Consider the following 19,504-nt stretch of genomic DNA (forward strand, 5'->3'; position numbering starts at 1 on the left):
AAAAAATCTGGTACCAATAAAAAAATTATTATTGTAACGTTTTTTTAAAACTAACGGTTTCTGAGTTATTCAAGAAACAAAATCCAAATGGTTGCCATTTTGTTTCATGAATTTGAAAAATTATGATAATTTTTTGTAGCTTTGTCTAGTTGTTATAAATGATCGTGCAAAGTTTCAATTTCGTATGTTCAAACATTATTTAGAAAAAAATAAGTGAAAAAAACGAAATGGCCGCTGTGTGAGTAACTAAAGACTTCCAGACAATTTAGATATGTTTGTTACCCAGGAACAATGCCCTAGAGTATTGGTAGCGAGTTCGTAAACACTCTCTATATAGCGATAATGTAGAAAATGCTCATCAAATTGAAAAATGTTTTCTCTAGATGATAATAATAAACTAGTAGTTTATTAGAACAGTAGACCTCGCGCTAAGTAAGTTACATTGTCCTGTTGTGAATAGAAATAGAAATAAAAATCTTAGTACCTTTTTTTTAATTATTTAATCACAACATGTTTCAACATTGATGCCATTTTCAAGTGATCACAAATTTATTTCTATTTATATTACAAGCAGCCCTATACAGAAAAGAGACAATTGACCTGGTGTTATGTTTTCTCAAAAAATAATAAATAATTTATCAATTTAAAATGTCTAGAAAAATCCTAAATAAACATAGAGCTTTCTGTCCTATTGTACTGTAACGTGTAGTCCCGGAGTGTGAGTGTGAGCGCTGTTATCATGTCTGGCTGCAACTGTCTACAACGTTGATGGAAAGATACATTTTCAAGATACTCGATGTTTTTGAACGGGTAGTATTATAGTCCACTAAACAGCTGCTTTATGATGAATAATTCTATAGTCTGATTTTTACTTCGATATTGGCGTATGAAGAAGGCTCCTTTTTCCTTTTATATTATCCTTGAAATGAAAAATTTCCAAAAACCTTGTATATACGTCGACGCGCAATTCAAAAAGGAACATACCTGTCAAATTTCATGGAAATCTATTACCGCGTTTCGCCGTAAATGAGCAACATTTAAACATTAAGAGAAATGCCAAACCGTCGACATTAATCTTAGAACTCACTTCGCTCGGTCAATTATAGTAGACCCCATTGTATTTCTTCATGTTCCCCAAATCATACATTCACCACGCTCTCATTATTACAATATTTCATATTGAAACACGTTGAACTCCTTTTTTATAATTATTTACTAGTAGTTCTGTGAACAGTAGACCTCGCGCTCAGTAAGTTACATTGACCTGTTGTTATGTTTTCTCAAAAATTATAAATAATTCATCAACTTAAAATGTCTATAAAAAAATTCTAAATAAACATAGAGCTTTATGTCCTATCGTACCGTGACGTGTCGTCCGGGAATGTGAGTGTAAGCGCTGTTTTCAGGTCTGGCTGCAAGTGTCTACAACGTTGATGGAAAGATACACATTTTCAAGATGTTCGATGTTTTTGAACGGGTAGTATTATAGTCCACTAAACAGCTGATTTATGATGAATAATTCTATAGTCTGATTTTTACTCCAATATTCGCGTATGAAGGAGGCTCCTTTTTCATTTTATATTATCCTTGAAATGTAAAATTTCCAAAAACCTTGTATATACGTCGACGCGCAATTTAAAAAGGAACATACCTGTCAAATTTAATGAAAATCTATTACCGAGTTTCGCCTTAAATGTTCAACATATAAACATTAAGAGAAATGACAAACCGTCGACTTGAATCTTAGACCTCACTTCGCTCGGTCAGTTAGGTAATTTAATTTGATCCAATCAAATTGATAGTTGACCATCAAAGTTCAATCCTTAATATTAAACTTTTTTCGCAACTTCATTGATCACTGAGATAACATCTAAATAAGAAATACTGTATCCGATTGATAAAATAAGCTTGAAATTCATTTCTTATACACCACGGAAATGCAATTATTTGCAGGTAATTGGTATGCATTACTTTTCTCCTGTGGATAAAATGCAACTGTTGGAGATCATTGCAACGGACAAAACGTCGAAGGACACAGCAGCCGCGGCGGTGTCGGTCGGCCTGAAGCAGGGCAAAGTGGTCATCACGGTCAAGGACGGTCCTGGCTTCTACACCACCCGCATTCTCACCACTATGGCCTCCGAAGGACTGCGCTTGCTTCAGGTACCATAGTCAATCATTTGAATGAATCGCTAAATGTAGTCAGAGCCTCGATAATGTAATCTCCTAGCATACCAAAGGCAATTATTAAGATATTAAATTCAAATTCAAAAAATACATAAAATGTATCCACAGAGATTTTTATATCTGCGTGTGGTTGGTATACAAATCCTATTATATTAAGCGAGTAATTTCTGTATATCTGTTTATATTTTTATTTCTGGTTATTTATGTTCAACGGATCTCGAAAACGGCTCTAACGATTTTCACGAAATTTGGAACATAGTAGGTTCATGATTTAAAAATTTGATTGCACTAGGTCTCATCCTTGGGAAAACTCGCTGAACGACATTAAAAGGATAATTCATCCTTGGCTGAAACAGCTGAGACTTTCGTCGTCTGTGGATAGTAAAAAGTGAGCGGGTGAATCTGTGGAAAATCAAAATATCGCATCCCCGAAATTCATAAGCTGACGTGAAATATAAACACGATCATTTTAGAGTATAATTGTACTGTTTATCAATAAATAAAAATAACGAGCGAAGCTCGGTGCCCCGTTATCCTATTATATTAAGCGAGCAATTTAAACTAGAGTATATCGTAATTCACAAAGTTAATCATTATTTGACCATTTTAAGTGATTAGTAAGTTTAATTTTGTTATTCAATTTGGTTCGTAAACAATCTAAATTAGAACTTTTTGTTTTCAAATAATTGGACTGGAAATTGAACCTGAATTCAAGGGTATGGAGCATAACCTACTTTCTGCACTATTTATAGTGTATAAATCAAAATTCGGAGAAGATACAGTTTTAGGCTGTGCTTGTTAGTCCTTCCCCAATCATTTTAAAGAACTGTGTTCTGTTTAGCAATAGTTTATAGATAAATAACAAGCGAAGCTCGGTGCCCCGATATTTATAGCATGAATTGAAATGGAAATTTTATTTGCCGAACGTTTCAAAACAGATAGACAGAATGCAACAGTGCATAAATATGTCACTACAGTTACAATGTTTCTAGAAATAGTATAATTTTAGGTTGAAATGATTGTAGATTAATATTATTCACATAATTTGCAAAAAGTCGTATACAGTTTTTTCATATTGTGGCTCGACTAGCATAAATCGTAGATATACGACATATTCATGTCGTAGACAGTTGCTATCTACAATTATATAAACAGTGAATAAAATTTACAGTCAAACAGAAGTCTAAATTGAAGAGTCTTAATTTAATTGGAAAAATAATATATTAAATGAAGCTCAAAATAGCTATTTATGTATTAAGAGCGTAATGCGCGACTTTATCGCTCGCGCAAAACACTTATCACGCGACGCGAAGCGGAGCGTGATAATTTTGCAAGAGCGATAAAGAAGCATTACGCGCGAATCACATACAAAATTTTTTCTACAACTGCCCAAACCTGTTAGATTACTTATATCGGCGGAGTTACAATTACCGACTTTTTAGGTTGAGATCTGATCTTTTGGCGAGCTGCTTACCATCAGCTGATTGGCGAGCGTAAAGAAACTCTTCTGCACATGCGCGAATGATTTGCGAGCGTAAAGAAAATTTACTGCGCATGCGCGGATGGTTAGCGAGCGAAAAAGTAGATTCTCCTCAGAAAGAAGAGGAGAATTGAGTATGTAAATTATTTTTTTACGCGCAGTTGTAGAAAAATAAATTTACAAAGATATGGTCAAAGACTGGTGGTGAGGAAATTCTAGTTTGAATAATGAGATTATATTCCTAAATCAAAGTAAATATTTTATTTCATCTATTTATTAATTTGTCTAGTTATACTACCAGTGATTTTTTAGTGATGAAGTGGTAGGTAATTTTCTGATGAGTAAACTGAAATTCATTTCCCTAATAATCTGTAAGCATCTGCCTGAAAGTTAGATGTGATAACGTTGTACAATCCATTCTCAACATTATTTGAAGAAGTTAATTATAAAAATGTTATTGCTTTAGGAAAGGATTATGGTCCATTTCCAGAGGAGGACCACATTCTTAGTATGATAGTGAATTTTGATTGCTCTACTTGAAAGTGAGAGAAATTCTGCTTGGAGTATTTCATGATACTATCTTTGTTTCATTTCGAAGAATAATTTCATTTTTTGTTTCCTTATTGTCCCTAAAACATAATTACAATGAAAATAGTTATAAAAGAAAAAAGTTAAATACAATATAAAATTAAAAATTGAGTACCATTGAATCATTTAAACTTCATAAGATAAATGATTTGAAATATTTTCTCCTGTAGTTATTATTATCCCCCACTAATGATCCTTCCATAATATTGTTTTATGAAAAGAGAACAATTTTTATCTGCAAACAATATTCTAAATGGATTTTATGAATTTTATTTTGATGCATGAACGCAAGTATCGATAAATGGAATTGAACACGTACTTTTGATAGGAGGGCGTCAGTCCAAAAGATCTCGACAAGATGACGAAGAAGTTTGGATTCCCGGTTGGAGCCGCAACTCTGTCCGATGAGGTTGGAGTTGACGTTGGCGCTCACATTGCAGGCGACCTTGGCAAAATCTTCGGAGAAAGGTTTGCCGGTGGAAGCATCGAAGTTCTTCAAGACATGGTCAAAGCAGGATTCCTAGGTATATTTTCTATATGCAAATATATAACTTAATATTATTATTATTTATTGTATAGATAAATAAATAAATATTCTACAGTATTGAATTAATTCTATACTCGCTTGATAATTGCTTTACTTCAGGGTTAGCTTACCAACTTTTAATGAATTGGATTTTAAAACATATAGAATCATACATTCAGCAGTCGGCACACTGCCATTGTTTATTTATTAATGGAGACAACAGGTAGAAGCACATTCTGCCTCCTTCACACATTACAATATAATTTTGCAAATAATACAATTTTCATTTAAAAGAAGATAGAAAATATGAAGAAAAAAAGAAGCTATTTTAAATGTATTGAAATAGAAAATGTATATTTTTTACCGCTATTTATAAATTTATATGGATGATTTAAGAAATTGAAACATTATCAGCATGTCTCAGCACTAACCACTAACAAACATGATTATCTTGAAACTTTTAAGTTACTAATCAAATAAAAACTCGTACAGGAGTCAAAGAATGTCTACATAACATATATCAACAAATCTGTTTCTTCAAAAACCACTAGTTTGAAATTTTCTAAATTGAATGTTGTTTTGTAATATTATGGTAATTATTCTCGAACTGAGTAAATCTCAAATTAATATGTTTGTAAAAATTTTATTTCAGGACGTAAATCAGGAAAAGGTTACTTCATTTACAAGAAGGGAAGTAAAGAGCGTGCCGTGAATGATGGTGCTTTGAAGATTCTGAAGAAGTACTCGATGAGTCCCGTTGCAGCGCAGAGCGAAGAAGATATGCAACTGCGCATGGTTTCTCGGTTTGTCAACGAAGCCTTGTTATGCCTTGAAGAGGGAATTCTCGATAGTCCGGTCAGTTTCAACCATCAATACTACTCTCCTATTTTAATCCATACTTTCAAACGCATCGAATTCAAAATAATGCATTGAACTTACTAGCTTCACCCCCAACTTGTAAATTCTTACTCATAAAACTAAAAAAATTGAACGAGCGTATCGAGTTCTTACCGTTGACTAGAGCCTCAAGTCGTCCGTTTGGGAGTTTGAATGAATGTTGACGTTTACTTTTGATTGGTTTCATCAATCGACTTCCAATTTTCAATACATATTCTTTGAACCATTATACAAATCAAGATCGTTAGTCAACGAAATTGACTCGCTCTTCGTCCTTTTTGAGTATATAGAAATATAACATTGAAGTTGCATAACAATTTTGTAGTGACCTATAATCCTGCTTTCCTGCTGACTGTTGATTTCTGTTTTGGGAGTTACTGTACAGACTGTTCGTTATGCGCCGTCATGCGATTTTTATTTCTATTTGTGAATTTTTATTCAGACTAATTTACCCATACTGAGTAGACTATAAAGCTCTATTGATTCAAATATAATAATTAATATTATAAGTTACAAATACAATTAATTACAAGACTTTCGTACTGATTAAATTATGAATTCGAGGATTATAAATCAATGCCAATTCAATTGAAATATTATCATATTGAATAGGTTCAATCTTATTGAAGATCACTAAATTCTTCTTCTATCGAGTTTAACAATAATTATCTCTTTATCTCACCTTACTTCTACAACATTCTTTCAAATAAAAGTTATGTGCTATGGTAATCTTTCTCAATTATTTTCTGAGTACCGTAACTTGATACACCGGATTTTTATATACCGATCAAGATGCAGTTGTTACAATGTAACTTCTATTGTAAATCATATGTGTGTGACTAGTTGTGGAGAAATGATTCAACATTTATGTGTTTTTGTAGTTGGAAGGCGACGTTGGAGCAGTGTTTGGACTTGGCTTCCCGCCATTCTCTGGAGGACCCTTCCGTTGGGTGGATGCCTACGGCGCCGACAAACTAGTGAGTAAGATGCTCCTCTACCAGCAGCAATACGGAGCGCCATTCAAGCCTTGCGATCTGCTCATGGACCACTCCAGAGACTCATCCAAAAAATTCTATCCTTCATAGACTCTTCCATAGACAATCGTAACGGGATCAATAATTTTACAAGCAAGAAGCAACAACTTATTGTTAAAAGTAGAGAGAGATATTTTGTAATATCAATTGTGCTCGTGTAACTTATTTAGGTAATGCTTTATTCAGTTTATGTGGTGTTTGATTCTATCATCATCCTAATAAAACAAGAATGTTAAATTTCAATCATTCCATTTCAGAATGCTTTAAATTCTGTTCAAATAAAAGTCAATTAAATATATTGTAAAACATTTACTGAACAGGTTTCATGTTCCAATTTTCATTCATCTATTCAATAAAGCACTGTCATCCCTTTATCACACTCACAAAAGATCAAACTGAATCATTTACTCATGTATCTCAATAGTCCAATTCAAGTTGTTATACTTTTAACCATTAAAGCTTGAAAATTTTGAAACAGAAATGGAAGAATCACTTGAATAAGTATATTCAGTTCTACAATCTTTCAGATTTTTGTGACGACTTTTTTCTTGAATGTCCAATTATATAATTATTCTTCTTCGTGTGTTTCTGTATTTATAAACTATGACAATTGAACACCTCATATTGTTTATCATAGGCCATTATAGTAGAATAATTTTTATTCAACCCCCATGAAGTTTGTTCAATTTTGAAGTTTTGATAGGCTGTCCAGATCCCATTTATACTTTACCAATTATTACAAGTTGAACATTCTTTCTCAATTGTTTAGAATGTTTAACACCTAGATTTACTTCCTTCAATAATTACTTTTAAATTTGAAATAAATTCTACCACCTGAACTGAAGTCTGAATTAGATTTTTAGATAATACAAATTCTATGTATTTGTATTTTTGACAGGCATTGCATTGCATGTCAAGGTGCTTGCTTCTTAGTATTGTATTAATGTATCAATCAAATAATGAAAATTTATAATCTTTTAAATTCATTTGTGTTGAAAATGGTGAAATATTTTTATATTATCGTATGGAGATCTGGTGAATTGTAAAATTGAAATTGTTGAAATATAATATGTTATTAATAGTTTTTTGTGTTTTAAGTTACCCTTTCAGTACATCTCAAGATTATGAATAGACTATCTGCAAATTAGGCCTTAACTCAAGGTTTCAATTGCCGCCTGTCAGATTTGTACGGTTCCAATAGTACAAGAACCCTGTGTTGTCGCAATTTTCTACACATTCTTTCTCCTGGGCTGTTGGAATTAACTAAGATGGCCGGGTAGATGAGAGCATATCAGCATCTAAGTGTAGTTTACAAGCAGACTAAACGTGAATCGAAGAATAATTCAATTCCCGACTTCCCTCCCTAGTTCGACTTTTTCAAATAGTATTTACTCCAAATACATAAGATTTTAGTCGTAAATGCTAACAAATACCTGATGTGCTGCTCAACTATATAGTGATATCCACTTGGTACAGTCTACATTAGATGAATGTGAAGCTTTGGTGACATTTAAAAAAAATGCTGACATTTTGAAAATGACCACTATTCCTAGAACATGCTTTATTATGAAAAAATTGTGATACAGCTTAGTGATTTCAATCTATAATCAGCACTTGTTCATACTTAGTTGAAAATATTAAATTTACTCAAGATCGAGTTGGATGGATGGTCATGGAGACTCCAACCAGTGTATGAAATCTTCATACAGCAGATTAAAGAAGCATGCTAAAAATTAAAGATACATCCGAAGCGCCTCTCCAAAAAATGTTCATCCTGCTCATGGAAACCTACTGGCATCCTGTTGAAGATGTACACAACACGGATAGGGAAGCTACTGTGGAATGTTTGTCAATTTAGCCTGAGGCCAGTGTCGTATCCAGGGGAGGATATGGGAATGTATCCCCCCTCGAAATGGAACCTGAATTTGTTTGTGGGTGGATCAGCCAAAAATCTAATATTCCAATGATATGGTTAGAAACAGAAAGAAATTTCCAGTAAAATTCATATAATTTGTTCCTTAGACGCTTTTGAACTTTTTATGAGCGCTAAAACGCTGTTTGAAGTTTGGCTTTGAACTCGATGAATGTACTTTTTCCAACTTTGAGCGCTCATAAAAAGTTCAAAAACGTCAAACGAGCAGATTATATGAATTTTATTGGGAATTCTTCCTCTATCCAACTATATATCATTAGAATTATATTTTGACTAATAATTCTAGTTACTAACGTTTTTCAAAAAAATATAAAAAATTGATATGTCTCGAAAAATCAGGTCGATATAAAATAATTTTAAAAAACATTTTTATTTGAAAATTCCATTCCATGTAGAATGTTCTTTGGCCGTTACACTGGGACTTCGGCACGTTACCTCGGTATACGGGTAGGCCATAGCCTAGTCATAAAAATATAATATAATGTATTCAATATTATAATAATATTATTCAATTTATTCCTATATTACCTACACGGTATAGAAGTGAAAAAAATCTGGTGTGGTGCACTCACACTACTTTCCTTGCCGTTATGAAAATTTATCAACTGACGCTAGTGTTCCCGCGCATCTCAAGTCTACTTTTCTAAGATCTGAGTCAGCTGGTGACAGGACAATAGCGCTGCAGACACACGAAGTCTGCTAACTCTTCATAGTGAATGATTAAATAGAATCAACAGTTGCCAACAGTTTGCAATTAAATAATCTTATTTTCTCGAATTTCGAGCTTATTTTCAATTTTAGGTGAAAATGTTACTGAACATTAATTGTAGAGATTTTTATGCTGGATCTTTTCCACTTGATTTTTTTTGTTTAAATTGTACCTATCTGAAGCCTGATGATTGGGAATCTAAAACCAAACTTTGCATAGATGGTGCAGTGCTGCTGAAATTTTTACATATATGAGATTTGTGGCAGTTCATAGAGCTTATCAATGACTTTTCTAGGTATGAATTTGATCAAAATCGTTGGAGCCGTTTTTGAGAAAATCGCGAAAAACCCTGTTTTTGACAACATATTCGCCATTTTAGCCGCCATATTAAATTGCATTTGATCGAAAATGTTCGTGTAGGATCCTTATATTGTAAGGACCTTAAGTTCCGAATTTCAAGTCATTCCGTTAATTGGGAGATGAGATAAGGTGTACACAGACGCACAAACACTCATACATACTTTCCTTACCTAAGTTAATAGGGCAAGGAAAGTAAAATCAACTTCATGAAAGCTGATGAATGATGTTTAAGGATAAAATTAAAAATAAATTGACCAAATTAGTATTTTTATGATAATTTGTCAGTAGGTACATTTACGATACGGTACTGCACGGTACGGTACTTATAAAAAAGAAGTTCTCTAATGAAAGTGATGAATAATTCTACGTCATCCTTTATCCTTCCATACATTTTTATTGTGTTGTAACAGCAGTAGCCTGTTCTTAATTTCGCAATATTATTGTAATCCTACTGAATGTTACGTGTAGGTAGTCTTATTGTGCAACGTTCAAATTAAAGCGCCATCTCTTGGATCAGGTGATCGGTGCTTCTGCTTCACGCACAGACGCACACGTTCAGTTTTACTGCAAATTCAGGTGATTGGTTGACATTTCGTCGTCTTTACTCTTTCCTTTCACGCAAACTCAAAATCCTGTATCGGAAATCTCATGTTGCCGCATAGATTTTTCATTTATCCAAAGTATATTTCATTGCAGTTGACATGAACAGCCATTGAAAATTATTATTATCAGCATAAACGGTAATGTAAATCCATTTTAATTTTCTAACCTTATTGCATGAAATACAGAAATTTCTATGAGAGTCAAGCTCTGTTTTGGGGTTAAAGCCCTTGGTCGATGGTCAATATTTCAAACATTGCGGTAGGCCTAAAATAGAATAGCTGAAAAGTTTTGCTTATCTATGAAGCTAATGCCTCGTTGTAACCTACCTGGTCAGCTCCTAACTAGGCTAACTACTAGAAATTTGGAATTAATAAACTGATTAAGCCTTGAAAACTACTGAACCGTGGAAAAGTGAAGATAGAGAAAATTTTCAATGACTATCTTTGAATTGTGAAATGAATACTATTCATTACACGACATACGAATAAACTTAAGTTAGTATGAGCTAATTCATCATCTAATTGAAAATAATTTACTCAAGTTAGTTGAAGACCTACCTTTTAGGATCACTGATTTCAAACATCAGCAAAGCTCCATAAGGGCTGCACTTTAGTATTTGGCCTGCGGAATCCAACATTAATTATGTACATATCAAGGAAAAAATCAACACAAATTCATATATGTATGAGTAACATTGTTGTCAATTTTGTAGGATTGACTAGATAAGCATAGCGGAAAATTGAAATTTTGTTATTAATTTTATATTTCATTGGCGGATCCAATGGGCATTAAAATGGTAGTAGGATCTTATTTGAAATTTGACGTGAAATCCAGTGGAACCTTTTTCAAGATAGAAATGTGATAAAAGTGTAATTCTGGTATAAAAAAGAATATGTTGTTTTTTGTGATCAACAGGTCTTCAGAACAATTGAGTTATGTATAATCAATTCTAGAACAAATATGTCTAGTAAATAGATACGGTATGATAAATCTTGTAGTTATTAAGATATTTTATAAAATTAAAAGGTTGAATATTGTTTACCTTATGGGTCGGTTAGGTTAGATTAGAGTCTGGTAAGGTTAAGGTAGATTGGGTTAGGGTGGGTTGGGTTTAAACCAGGTACCTTAGTTTATATAGGTCAGGATAGGGTAGGTTAGTTTGGTATCATGGTAGGATATGTTATGTTTGGATCGGGTTAGGGTAGGTTAGATATGTTGGGTTTTTATATATAAGGAAGGTCCAGGTTAGGCATGGCAGGGTTCTGTATAAAGTTAGGTTAAATGTAGGACTATTAGGTTTGGATCAGGTTAGGCTAGGTTAGATTTGTGTATGATAAATTTGCATTAGGTTAGGTAAAGTTATATTTTGGTTGTGATGGATTTGGTTAGGTTTGTGTCTGTTTAGATTAAGTCTCCAGAAGTTTGGACTTCTTTAGAATTATGTTAAGTTTGCTTCAGGTTAGGTGATGCCCCTCAGATGTTTGGGACGGGTTACATTACGTATTGCAGCCTAAAACTTAGTATGTCAGGTTAGGTCACATAATGTTGGTCATGCTAAGTTAATTAGGTTAGGTTAGATTAGGTTGGTCATGAAATTTTTTATTAAATTTGGTAAATGCATCATAATTCGAATAAATACAAAACAAAATGAAAAATAGATTACTGGTAAGAACTGTTACTGAATTGTTTATTGAAATATCTCGATAACTGTACAATTCATGATATAAATTGATTTTTGTATGAAATTTGATAAATGCATCATAGTTCCAATAACTATAGAACAAAATTAAGTATACATTACTAGTACGCACTACTCATTCTACGACTTAATTTTTTTTTAAATATTTCAATAACTGTACGATTTATGATATCTATTAACTAACCATTTTTGTCCAAGAATTGATCATTCTACAAAACTCAATGTTTTGAAATACCTGTTAATCGCCTAATAAATAGATAATAATAGGTACTACATAGCTTGAAAAGTTAGATTTAATAAAATAAGGAATACTGGGTGTCTATAAATGAATATCGGGGTTTTAACGCTTTATAAGATTTATTACATTATACTTACAGTTATTAATGATATGTCAAATGAAAGAGCAACTCAAACAGTTTTATATACAAGCTTACAAGTGTTCTATGTGAGCACCATTTGACACACGGCACACATCAAGTCTATAGCCGAGTTCTTCCCAAACGTTGAGTAGTGTGTCTTCTGTAATTGTTGCAACAGCTGCTTCAATCCTCTTTCGTAATTCAAGGAGGTCAGCTGGTAACGGAGACACATACACACGATCCTTGATGAAACCCCAAAGGTAAAAATCGCATGGCGTTAGGTTGGGTGACCGTGGAGGCCACGCATAGCAAGCTCTGTCATTGGACCCCTTGCGGCCAATCCAGCGGTCGGGTACAGCTACGTTCAACCATCTTTGCTATACCGCATTCTAGCGGATCGCCGCGGAAACATTTCACGCACATGCGCACTGGTGCCAACGAACAAAAACTGTTTGAGTTGCTCTTTCATTTGACATATCATTTATAACTGTAAGTATAATGTAATAAATCTTATAAAGCGTTAAAACCCCGATATTCATTTATAGACACCCGGTATAAGACTGGTATTACATATCAGGCCACCAGTGGTTTGCCAAGGAGCAACTATTGGCGGCAGTGTGTGAAGCAAGTTCAGATACCAGTGAGACACGACGATTGTTGGTCGGTCTGACGGCCTCAGCCGGCCGCCAATACCTGGTGTTTGAGTGCAATAAACAGCTAATGTCCCGTGACTCGCTCGGACACATGGTGACCCACTGGTGGCATAATGTGATACTATCATAAAAGTGGGTTCTTCAACATGGCTTTTAATACTTATATACTGTACAGAGGTTGCGGGTTGATGTTTAGGTTGTCTGACACAACTCAACCATAACGCAACAGGTCAACAGAATAAATTATTTAAATCAATTGAATTTTTTATGTTTCACTGCACATTCCAATTATAGATTTTTTTGCAATTCGAGTTTCTACAAAATCTTGATTCACAGTAGGCTATTATGGATATATTATTATTACTATTATTATTAGACTATCTATGCATGTATTAATAATAATAAACAAGCATAATAAAAAAGTTGAAAGTTGTGCACTGTTAAAATCTAGCAGTAGAAATCTAGAAGTATTTATCTAGCTCATTTATTTCATGTAATTTATCCAAATGTTTTGCAATTCCAGAATTTTTCGGTTGTTCTGTAATTTAAACAGCATTGTGAAATGTTGTTGAATTATCTCTGTCAGATGACATATCTTTATTGAATTAATTTGCAAATACAACGAATTATAAATAGAATTCATCTATTTATAATACACAACGATTCTCCATCTCAATTCACAGTATCATTCACTGCTACTGTTCAATAAATTGGAAAACTTTACTGAGGATTGATGAAGTAATCTTTTGAGTAGGCAGTGAGTTTTTATCTCATTGATGAAATATTAATCTTATTTCAGGGCAAAATGTATTATTATTTTATAAATATTAATAATTATTTTCAAATGATATAATAATAAAGGCTAAATTTCACACATTGAACATATTTACCAATTTGTTTACAGACAGTAGCAATGGGGGTCCGTGTTGACTGTTTTATGGGCCTATGTGGTCAAGCCCTTGAAGGGTAGAAATAAAACTACCAGTACCTTTATTTCATGTGAACTCAGTTGTTGTGCAGTATTGTCTAATCGTCTAATGGATAAGGTTAATCAGAAATCGCATCTATTGCCTTTAGTTGAAGTTCAAAATCGCAACTCCAATATGGATCAGGTAAAACTTGTAAATTATAGTCTTGAGTGTGTTGTGGGTCACCTCCTGCCATCCATTCAATCACCTAATTGTGTTGTTTGTCTTCTTGTGCTTCTATCTTTTTTATGTGATTTGAAAAGTTATGTGACTTCAATGTTATTTCATTTTATTTCAATAATTCAATTCAGTACTCAATGCATGCTTACGATTGTAGGATAGTATGAATTCATATTCATACGTATACTTTCCAATGTATGATTCATTTTCATTAATAATACATTATTATTGGATCATGAAGAGTTGATTTTCCCTTTAAGAAATGAATAAAAAATGAGAGTTTTACAATAAGAGAACAAGTATCAATTGAGAATTCCTCTTACAAATAATAAATGAAAAATATGTGTTTCACAATACGGTATTCAATACAATTCTCAATTATTGTGAATTCCCCACGCGGTATGCATGCTTTAATATATATACGCCCTTATAATTTGTTGTAGTTTCCAATCAGAGAGATTCAATAAGAAAACTATCACCTGATCAAGTATGTGAAAGCCACAATTTTCCTGAAGAAAGAGATCCTCCTAAGGGATTAGGCAAGATGTTCTATTGATTCTACATATAATATACAGTACGCAGACAAGATAAAGGATTTTGAGAGAAATAATATTATAGTGCAATCAATGTTTTCACGTTTTATAATTCCTTATTCAATGATCGATTTATCAAATTCATTAGCATTCAGTAATTGAATTACAAAAGAGCCAGGGAAAACATGTTAATTTTCAATAAGAAAGCAACAGGTATTCGATGTGCAGGCTCTAACAAAATCGATCATTTTGAGAGATCCAGCTGTCAAAAAGTATTGAATTTCTAAAAAAATAAAGATACATATTGTATGAATCGTAGGAGATGTCGATGGGACTTGAAAGTTATTTACTTTTTGAGAAAAAGACTCACAAAGTTGCTCAATTTAATATTGGAAAGATAGGAAGAATAGATTTAGAGCACCAATAACGTCACACTAATCATCTGACTCTGATCATTAAATGATCGAGATGCGCGTGGCCAGTACCTTCTATTCTAGGTACCTTGCGTCAAACGTATTATTCTGAATTTATAAAAACCTAGCATAATTATGTAAACCATGCTCAGCAATGGGTAAAAAATGAAAATAATGGGTGATAAATAACAAAATTACATGGATAATATCATGGCTTACTTTAGATAAGTAGGCTATAGTAGGCTGTGATAATATCCATTGAATTTGAAATTTGTAGCTAAAAGTACTGTCTCACGCTTGGATCTAACTTGAAACCATCAGTTCCAGAATCATGAACAATGACACTGCGCGATCAATGCTTTGGGCAAATTGACGATTTGATAGTAGTCCAGTCACTATACAGGGTGATTCTTAATTATGGTAAAATAATTTAATACCTGATAGTAGAGGTAAAAATAAGAAAAAAAGTTCTTATAAACATATATCCATAAACGCTTCTTTTTTTAGTAGAGACAACAAGTAGAAACCATTTTGCCTCCTTCAGACAATACAATATTTTCAACATATATACAATTTTAAATAAAAATGAAATAAATATAGGCCTACAATTTATTATAAAAGAATACAAATAATAACTGAAGTAATCGTGAATGATACACAAGATTTGAGGACATAATGATAGAAAAGATATTGATTAAAATAAAAAGGAAAAAAGAAGAAAGATTGTCTATGCAAAATTGAAAATTGTAGGAAATGATTAATTAGAAAAAAATAAAATAAGAGCCCCAATCACAAAAAGACAGGTTACATGCTAACCAACAAAATTATATTAGATCTTACGGAATTTGGAGAGGGAAAACCAGAAGACATATAAGTGCTCAGAACAATGATTGAAAATTCTCTGAACTCTATTTAGAGGAGAGTTATAATGATTTACTGTTATGTTATGGAGCGCGCTATAGGAAATGAAAAACCAGAAGAGCGGCGAGCAGTGTATTAACATATAAATATATCAATTTTTGACAGCAAATAGCAGGATGAATCAATCCTATTATTTAGTCTTCAAGTATTTTTACTAATAATCCATCGAAATTAAACTTACAGACTACAGAATGATACCTTGTTTGATCTCTCCCCACCAACCATTCACAAGCTACTTGAAGTTAACCTATCATTGAAGTTGAAGTTAATCCTGTCATTTCAATCTCCATTTGCTCTTTAAATTCAATAGCCTGTCCGATTACATTGGTCAATGATTGCTGCTAAAAAATGAGCTGAGAAAGAAAAATCACTAGATGAAAATTGATAAATATGACTTGAAAACTCTGAGAATAAAATGAGATAGGGCTCATTACTGACAACGTATAAAATAAATCTTACAAAAATATCTTGAGAATTTATTATTAATTTGAGAAGCCAAGCTGCCTAAAGACCAAAAATTATAATAGTCTTGCTCTTCTTGAATTCTCTAATGATTATTGATGATTGATGAGCTTTGTCACTTCACTTCCAATTGCCTAAATCTCCCCGATATCGTCTATCAGCTTCAAAACTCCCGCAGATTTTTAGCTGTAGCTATTTTTAGCTCAACTAATAGGTGACTATTAGTTTCCGCCATTCATTTCTGATAATTCAACATCGTATTATTCATGGTCCAATTCACCGTTGTTGTGCTTAGCTCTTTAGATAGAGTGTTTTTATTGATTTCGGGTTCCGATCTAAACTTCCTGAAAACTAACAAGTTAATTTTTATAGCAAATGTATTTTTTGAATTTTTCAATCCATGGATTTATTTTCTTCCTTCTTAACAAATTTACACATCAATAAATTCATAATCAACGCTGAATGTTTCATAATTATTGATGTAAATGCAAGCTACAGCATCATTTAATGATTTTTTCGATTTCTACAATAGTTTTCCTGGCTTGTTGAAAAGACGAGAAGCTCAATATCTTAAATTCTACATTTTATTCCTTGGTAATCAATCACCCACATGATATTGTTCCTGGAACAATATTGTTTTTTTACTAAAAGATTCTATGAATATTAGAAATGATATATACTTGGCTTGAAACTGCTATCATGTTAGTCATGTCAATGTGGTGGATGCATTCCTATCGGTCGAATGATTCTTGGCTAAAGGTTGACAGCTTTTCTTCTTTTGAATCATCTCACTTCTCCGCACAAATATAACTTGATAATAACTCAAGCCATATTCTCAATAGTTTCTCTATTCTATAATTGCATGCATAAAAATGATTTAGTATTGTTTTGTATTCAGCACATGATTAATAATAATCTACGCAAACTATAATCACTATTAATTCGAAATTTTGTGGACGAGCTTTTGACGAAGTTGTAGCTCACATGCATGAATTGGATTTAAGACATTCATAGTAATGATAATAGGGTATGCTGTTGTATTTTTGTATTGTTGTCAATTACATATTTTTCATATATTTGACTTTTTGAAAACCTACTGTAGGCTGATTAATTCACGCATACCTACTTGTCAACTTTAGATAAATAATGATTGCTTGTATTGGAACAATATGGCATGTGGAGCTTCAAGGTTATTTACGACTGACAAGAAAGAAATCAATTCAATACCTCTGAGTTGGCCCAATCAAATGCTTTTGACGTTAGTTCAACATTCAATTCAGTGTCTATGGATATATGTAACAGGAAGTATTTTTGAATATATAAGTGCTAGTTTCTCTTTCACAATAAACGGTGTATTAGTGACCCTCAAATCTTTCAACTGGTAAATAATTATCAATATTTTAAGCTAGCTAATTTTCTAGTGATATGCTAGATTTGATTTGATTTTTTAGTAAATATTCTATTACAGCCTATTCTCTTGATCCATTTTGTATAATTTAATGAGAAGCGATTATTGTGATTTCTAATACTGTATCTAAGAATATATAAGTGATAGGGTCTCGATGGTATCATGACAAAGGAGAAGCTGAAGACCTTTGGTAATTAGGTATGAGCTTGAAAGTAGCTATAATTTGTCATCTTCAGGAGAAGCGATTATTATGATTTCTAATGCTGTATCTAAGAATATATAAGTGATAGAGTCTCGATTGTATCATGACAAAGATGATCTGTGGACCTTTGTTAATTAGGTATGAGCCTAAAAGTAGCTACTCGGAGGTTCAAAACCCACCTGAAGCTCATCTGGGCATCACCCTCAGAGATAAAGAATATTTTATGCAAACATTGTGCAATGAACAAAATGAAAACAGATCACTAAAATTATGAGGTTCAAACTAAATAAATCACAATGCCCCAACCCCAACTACATATCCAACTTGAACGAAAGGGGATGTCGTTGATCTTTTAGTTTCCTAATATCTCCAATTTTTTGGCACCAAACTATTGTTGACTAAACACTTTCAATTTAAACTTTTGAAAATTATTTTTGAATTCATTCACAGTAACTCAATGGAAATAGCAAACCTAACCTCAGCACTAATTCACTTGTACAAATTTGAAAAAAATTACATTCTTATTGTAATTAGACTATATCACGATTACGATGGTTTTAAAAGAGAGTAAAACATATTTCTAGAGAATTGCTATTCATTATTGTTTACTTTAGACAATTTCATTCTTTTGTGCGGAGTAAGCACGAAAATTTGGAATTTACTGAAATTCTGAAGGTTTAGCCGCAATCTTATTAGGTAAAACTTAATTTAACTTATTCAATTTATTGCGACCCCGTTAAAAACGGTTGTTTTCTGTAGCATGAAAATCTATTCCATAATCTTTTTCCAAAACAGTTTCCTGAATAAAAAAATCATGTATTTTATTCAATCTACATTTGAAAATTGACTATGTTAACACAGCGTCTCTAATCTATGTTCTCCTGTTGATAAATAACTTAATTGTTAATTTTCTATTAATTAATAATTCTTGCATCACCATAACATTTTAAACTCGTAATGATAGAAAACATCCTATTCTAAGAAAACAGATTTTAGTTCTTAAAATATTGCTGAAATAGCCCCCAAAAAATGTAGGCTACTTACCTCGGTGTACTGTTGACAAATAATAGATAGAATATTTGGTATTCTGTTGTTGAACTCAGCAGCTTACATTAGTTTTTGCTCTGATGTTATTCTTTCAATGCCTCATTTAATGCCGAATTTACATTCTAGCTCAGTTTCTGGTTTTTGTTTCATAATATTTTCATGCAACACCAGCTTTGAAGTGTACTAGTTTGCTTGAAGGTCAATGCTATTTATTTATGACATCCTCAGTCTTTTATGGGCCTTTGCTGTTGAAGCATTGATTTTCCCAGCCTGTCTCTCCTTATTTCTCTTAGTTGATAGACAGTCTCAGTTTACCTAGTGAAAAATATTTTTCATGTGAAG

General features: G+C 32.6%; 1 protein-coding gene across 1 annotated transcript in view; it reads left to right on the forward strand.

Moving 5' to 3' along the window:
• LOC111051734 (trifunctional enzyme subunit alpha, mitochondrial) overlaps positions 1-7,795 on the forward strand; it is a 29,594-nt gene extending 21,799 nt beyond the window's left edge. Inside the window, exons 9-12 of the mRNA XM_022338276.2 lie at positions 1,954-2,163; positions 4,584-4,779; positions 5,434-5,636; positions 6,560-7,795. Of these exons, the coding sequence (XP_022193968.2) occupies positions 1,954-2,163; positions 4,584-4,779; positions 5,434-5,636; positions 6,560-6,763 (813 nt within the window). The 3' untranslated portion in view covers positions 6,764-7,795. The remainder of the gene's footprint in view (positions 1-1,953; positions 2,164-4,583; positions 4,780-5,433; positions 5,637-6,559) is intronic.
• Positions 7,796-19,504: the final 11,709 nt, after the last annotated feature.

The sequence above is a fragment of the Nilaparvata lugens genome, chromosome 3 (genome assembly GCF_014356525.2).
Source record: "Nilaparvata lugens isolate BPH chromosome 3, ASM1435652v1, whole genome shotgun sequence".
Taxonomy (NCBI): domain Eukaryota; kingdom Metazoa; phylum Arthropoda; class Insecta; order Hemiptera; family Delphacidae; genus Nilaparvata; species Nilaparvata lugens.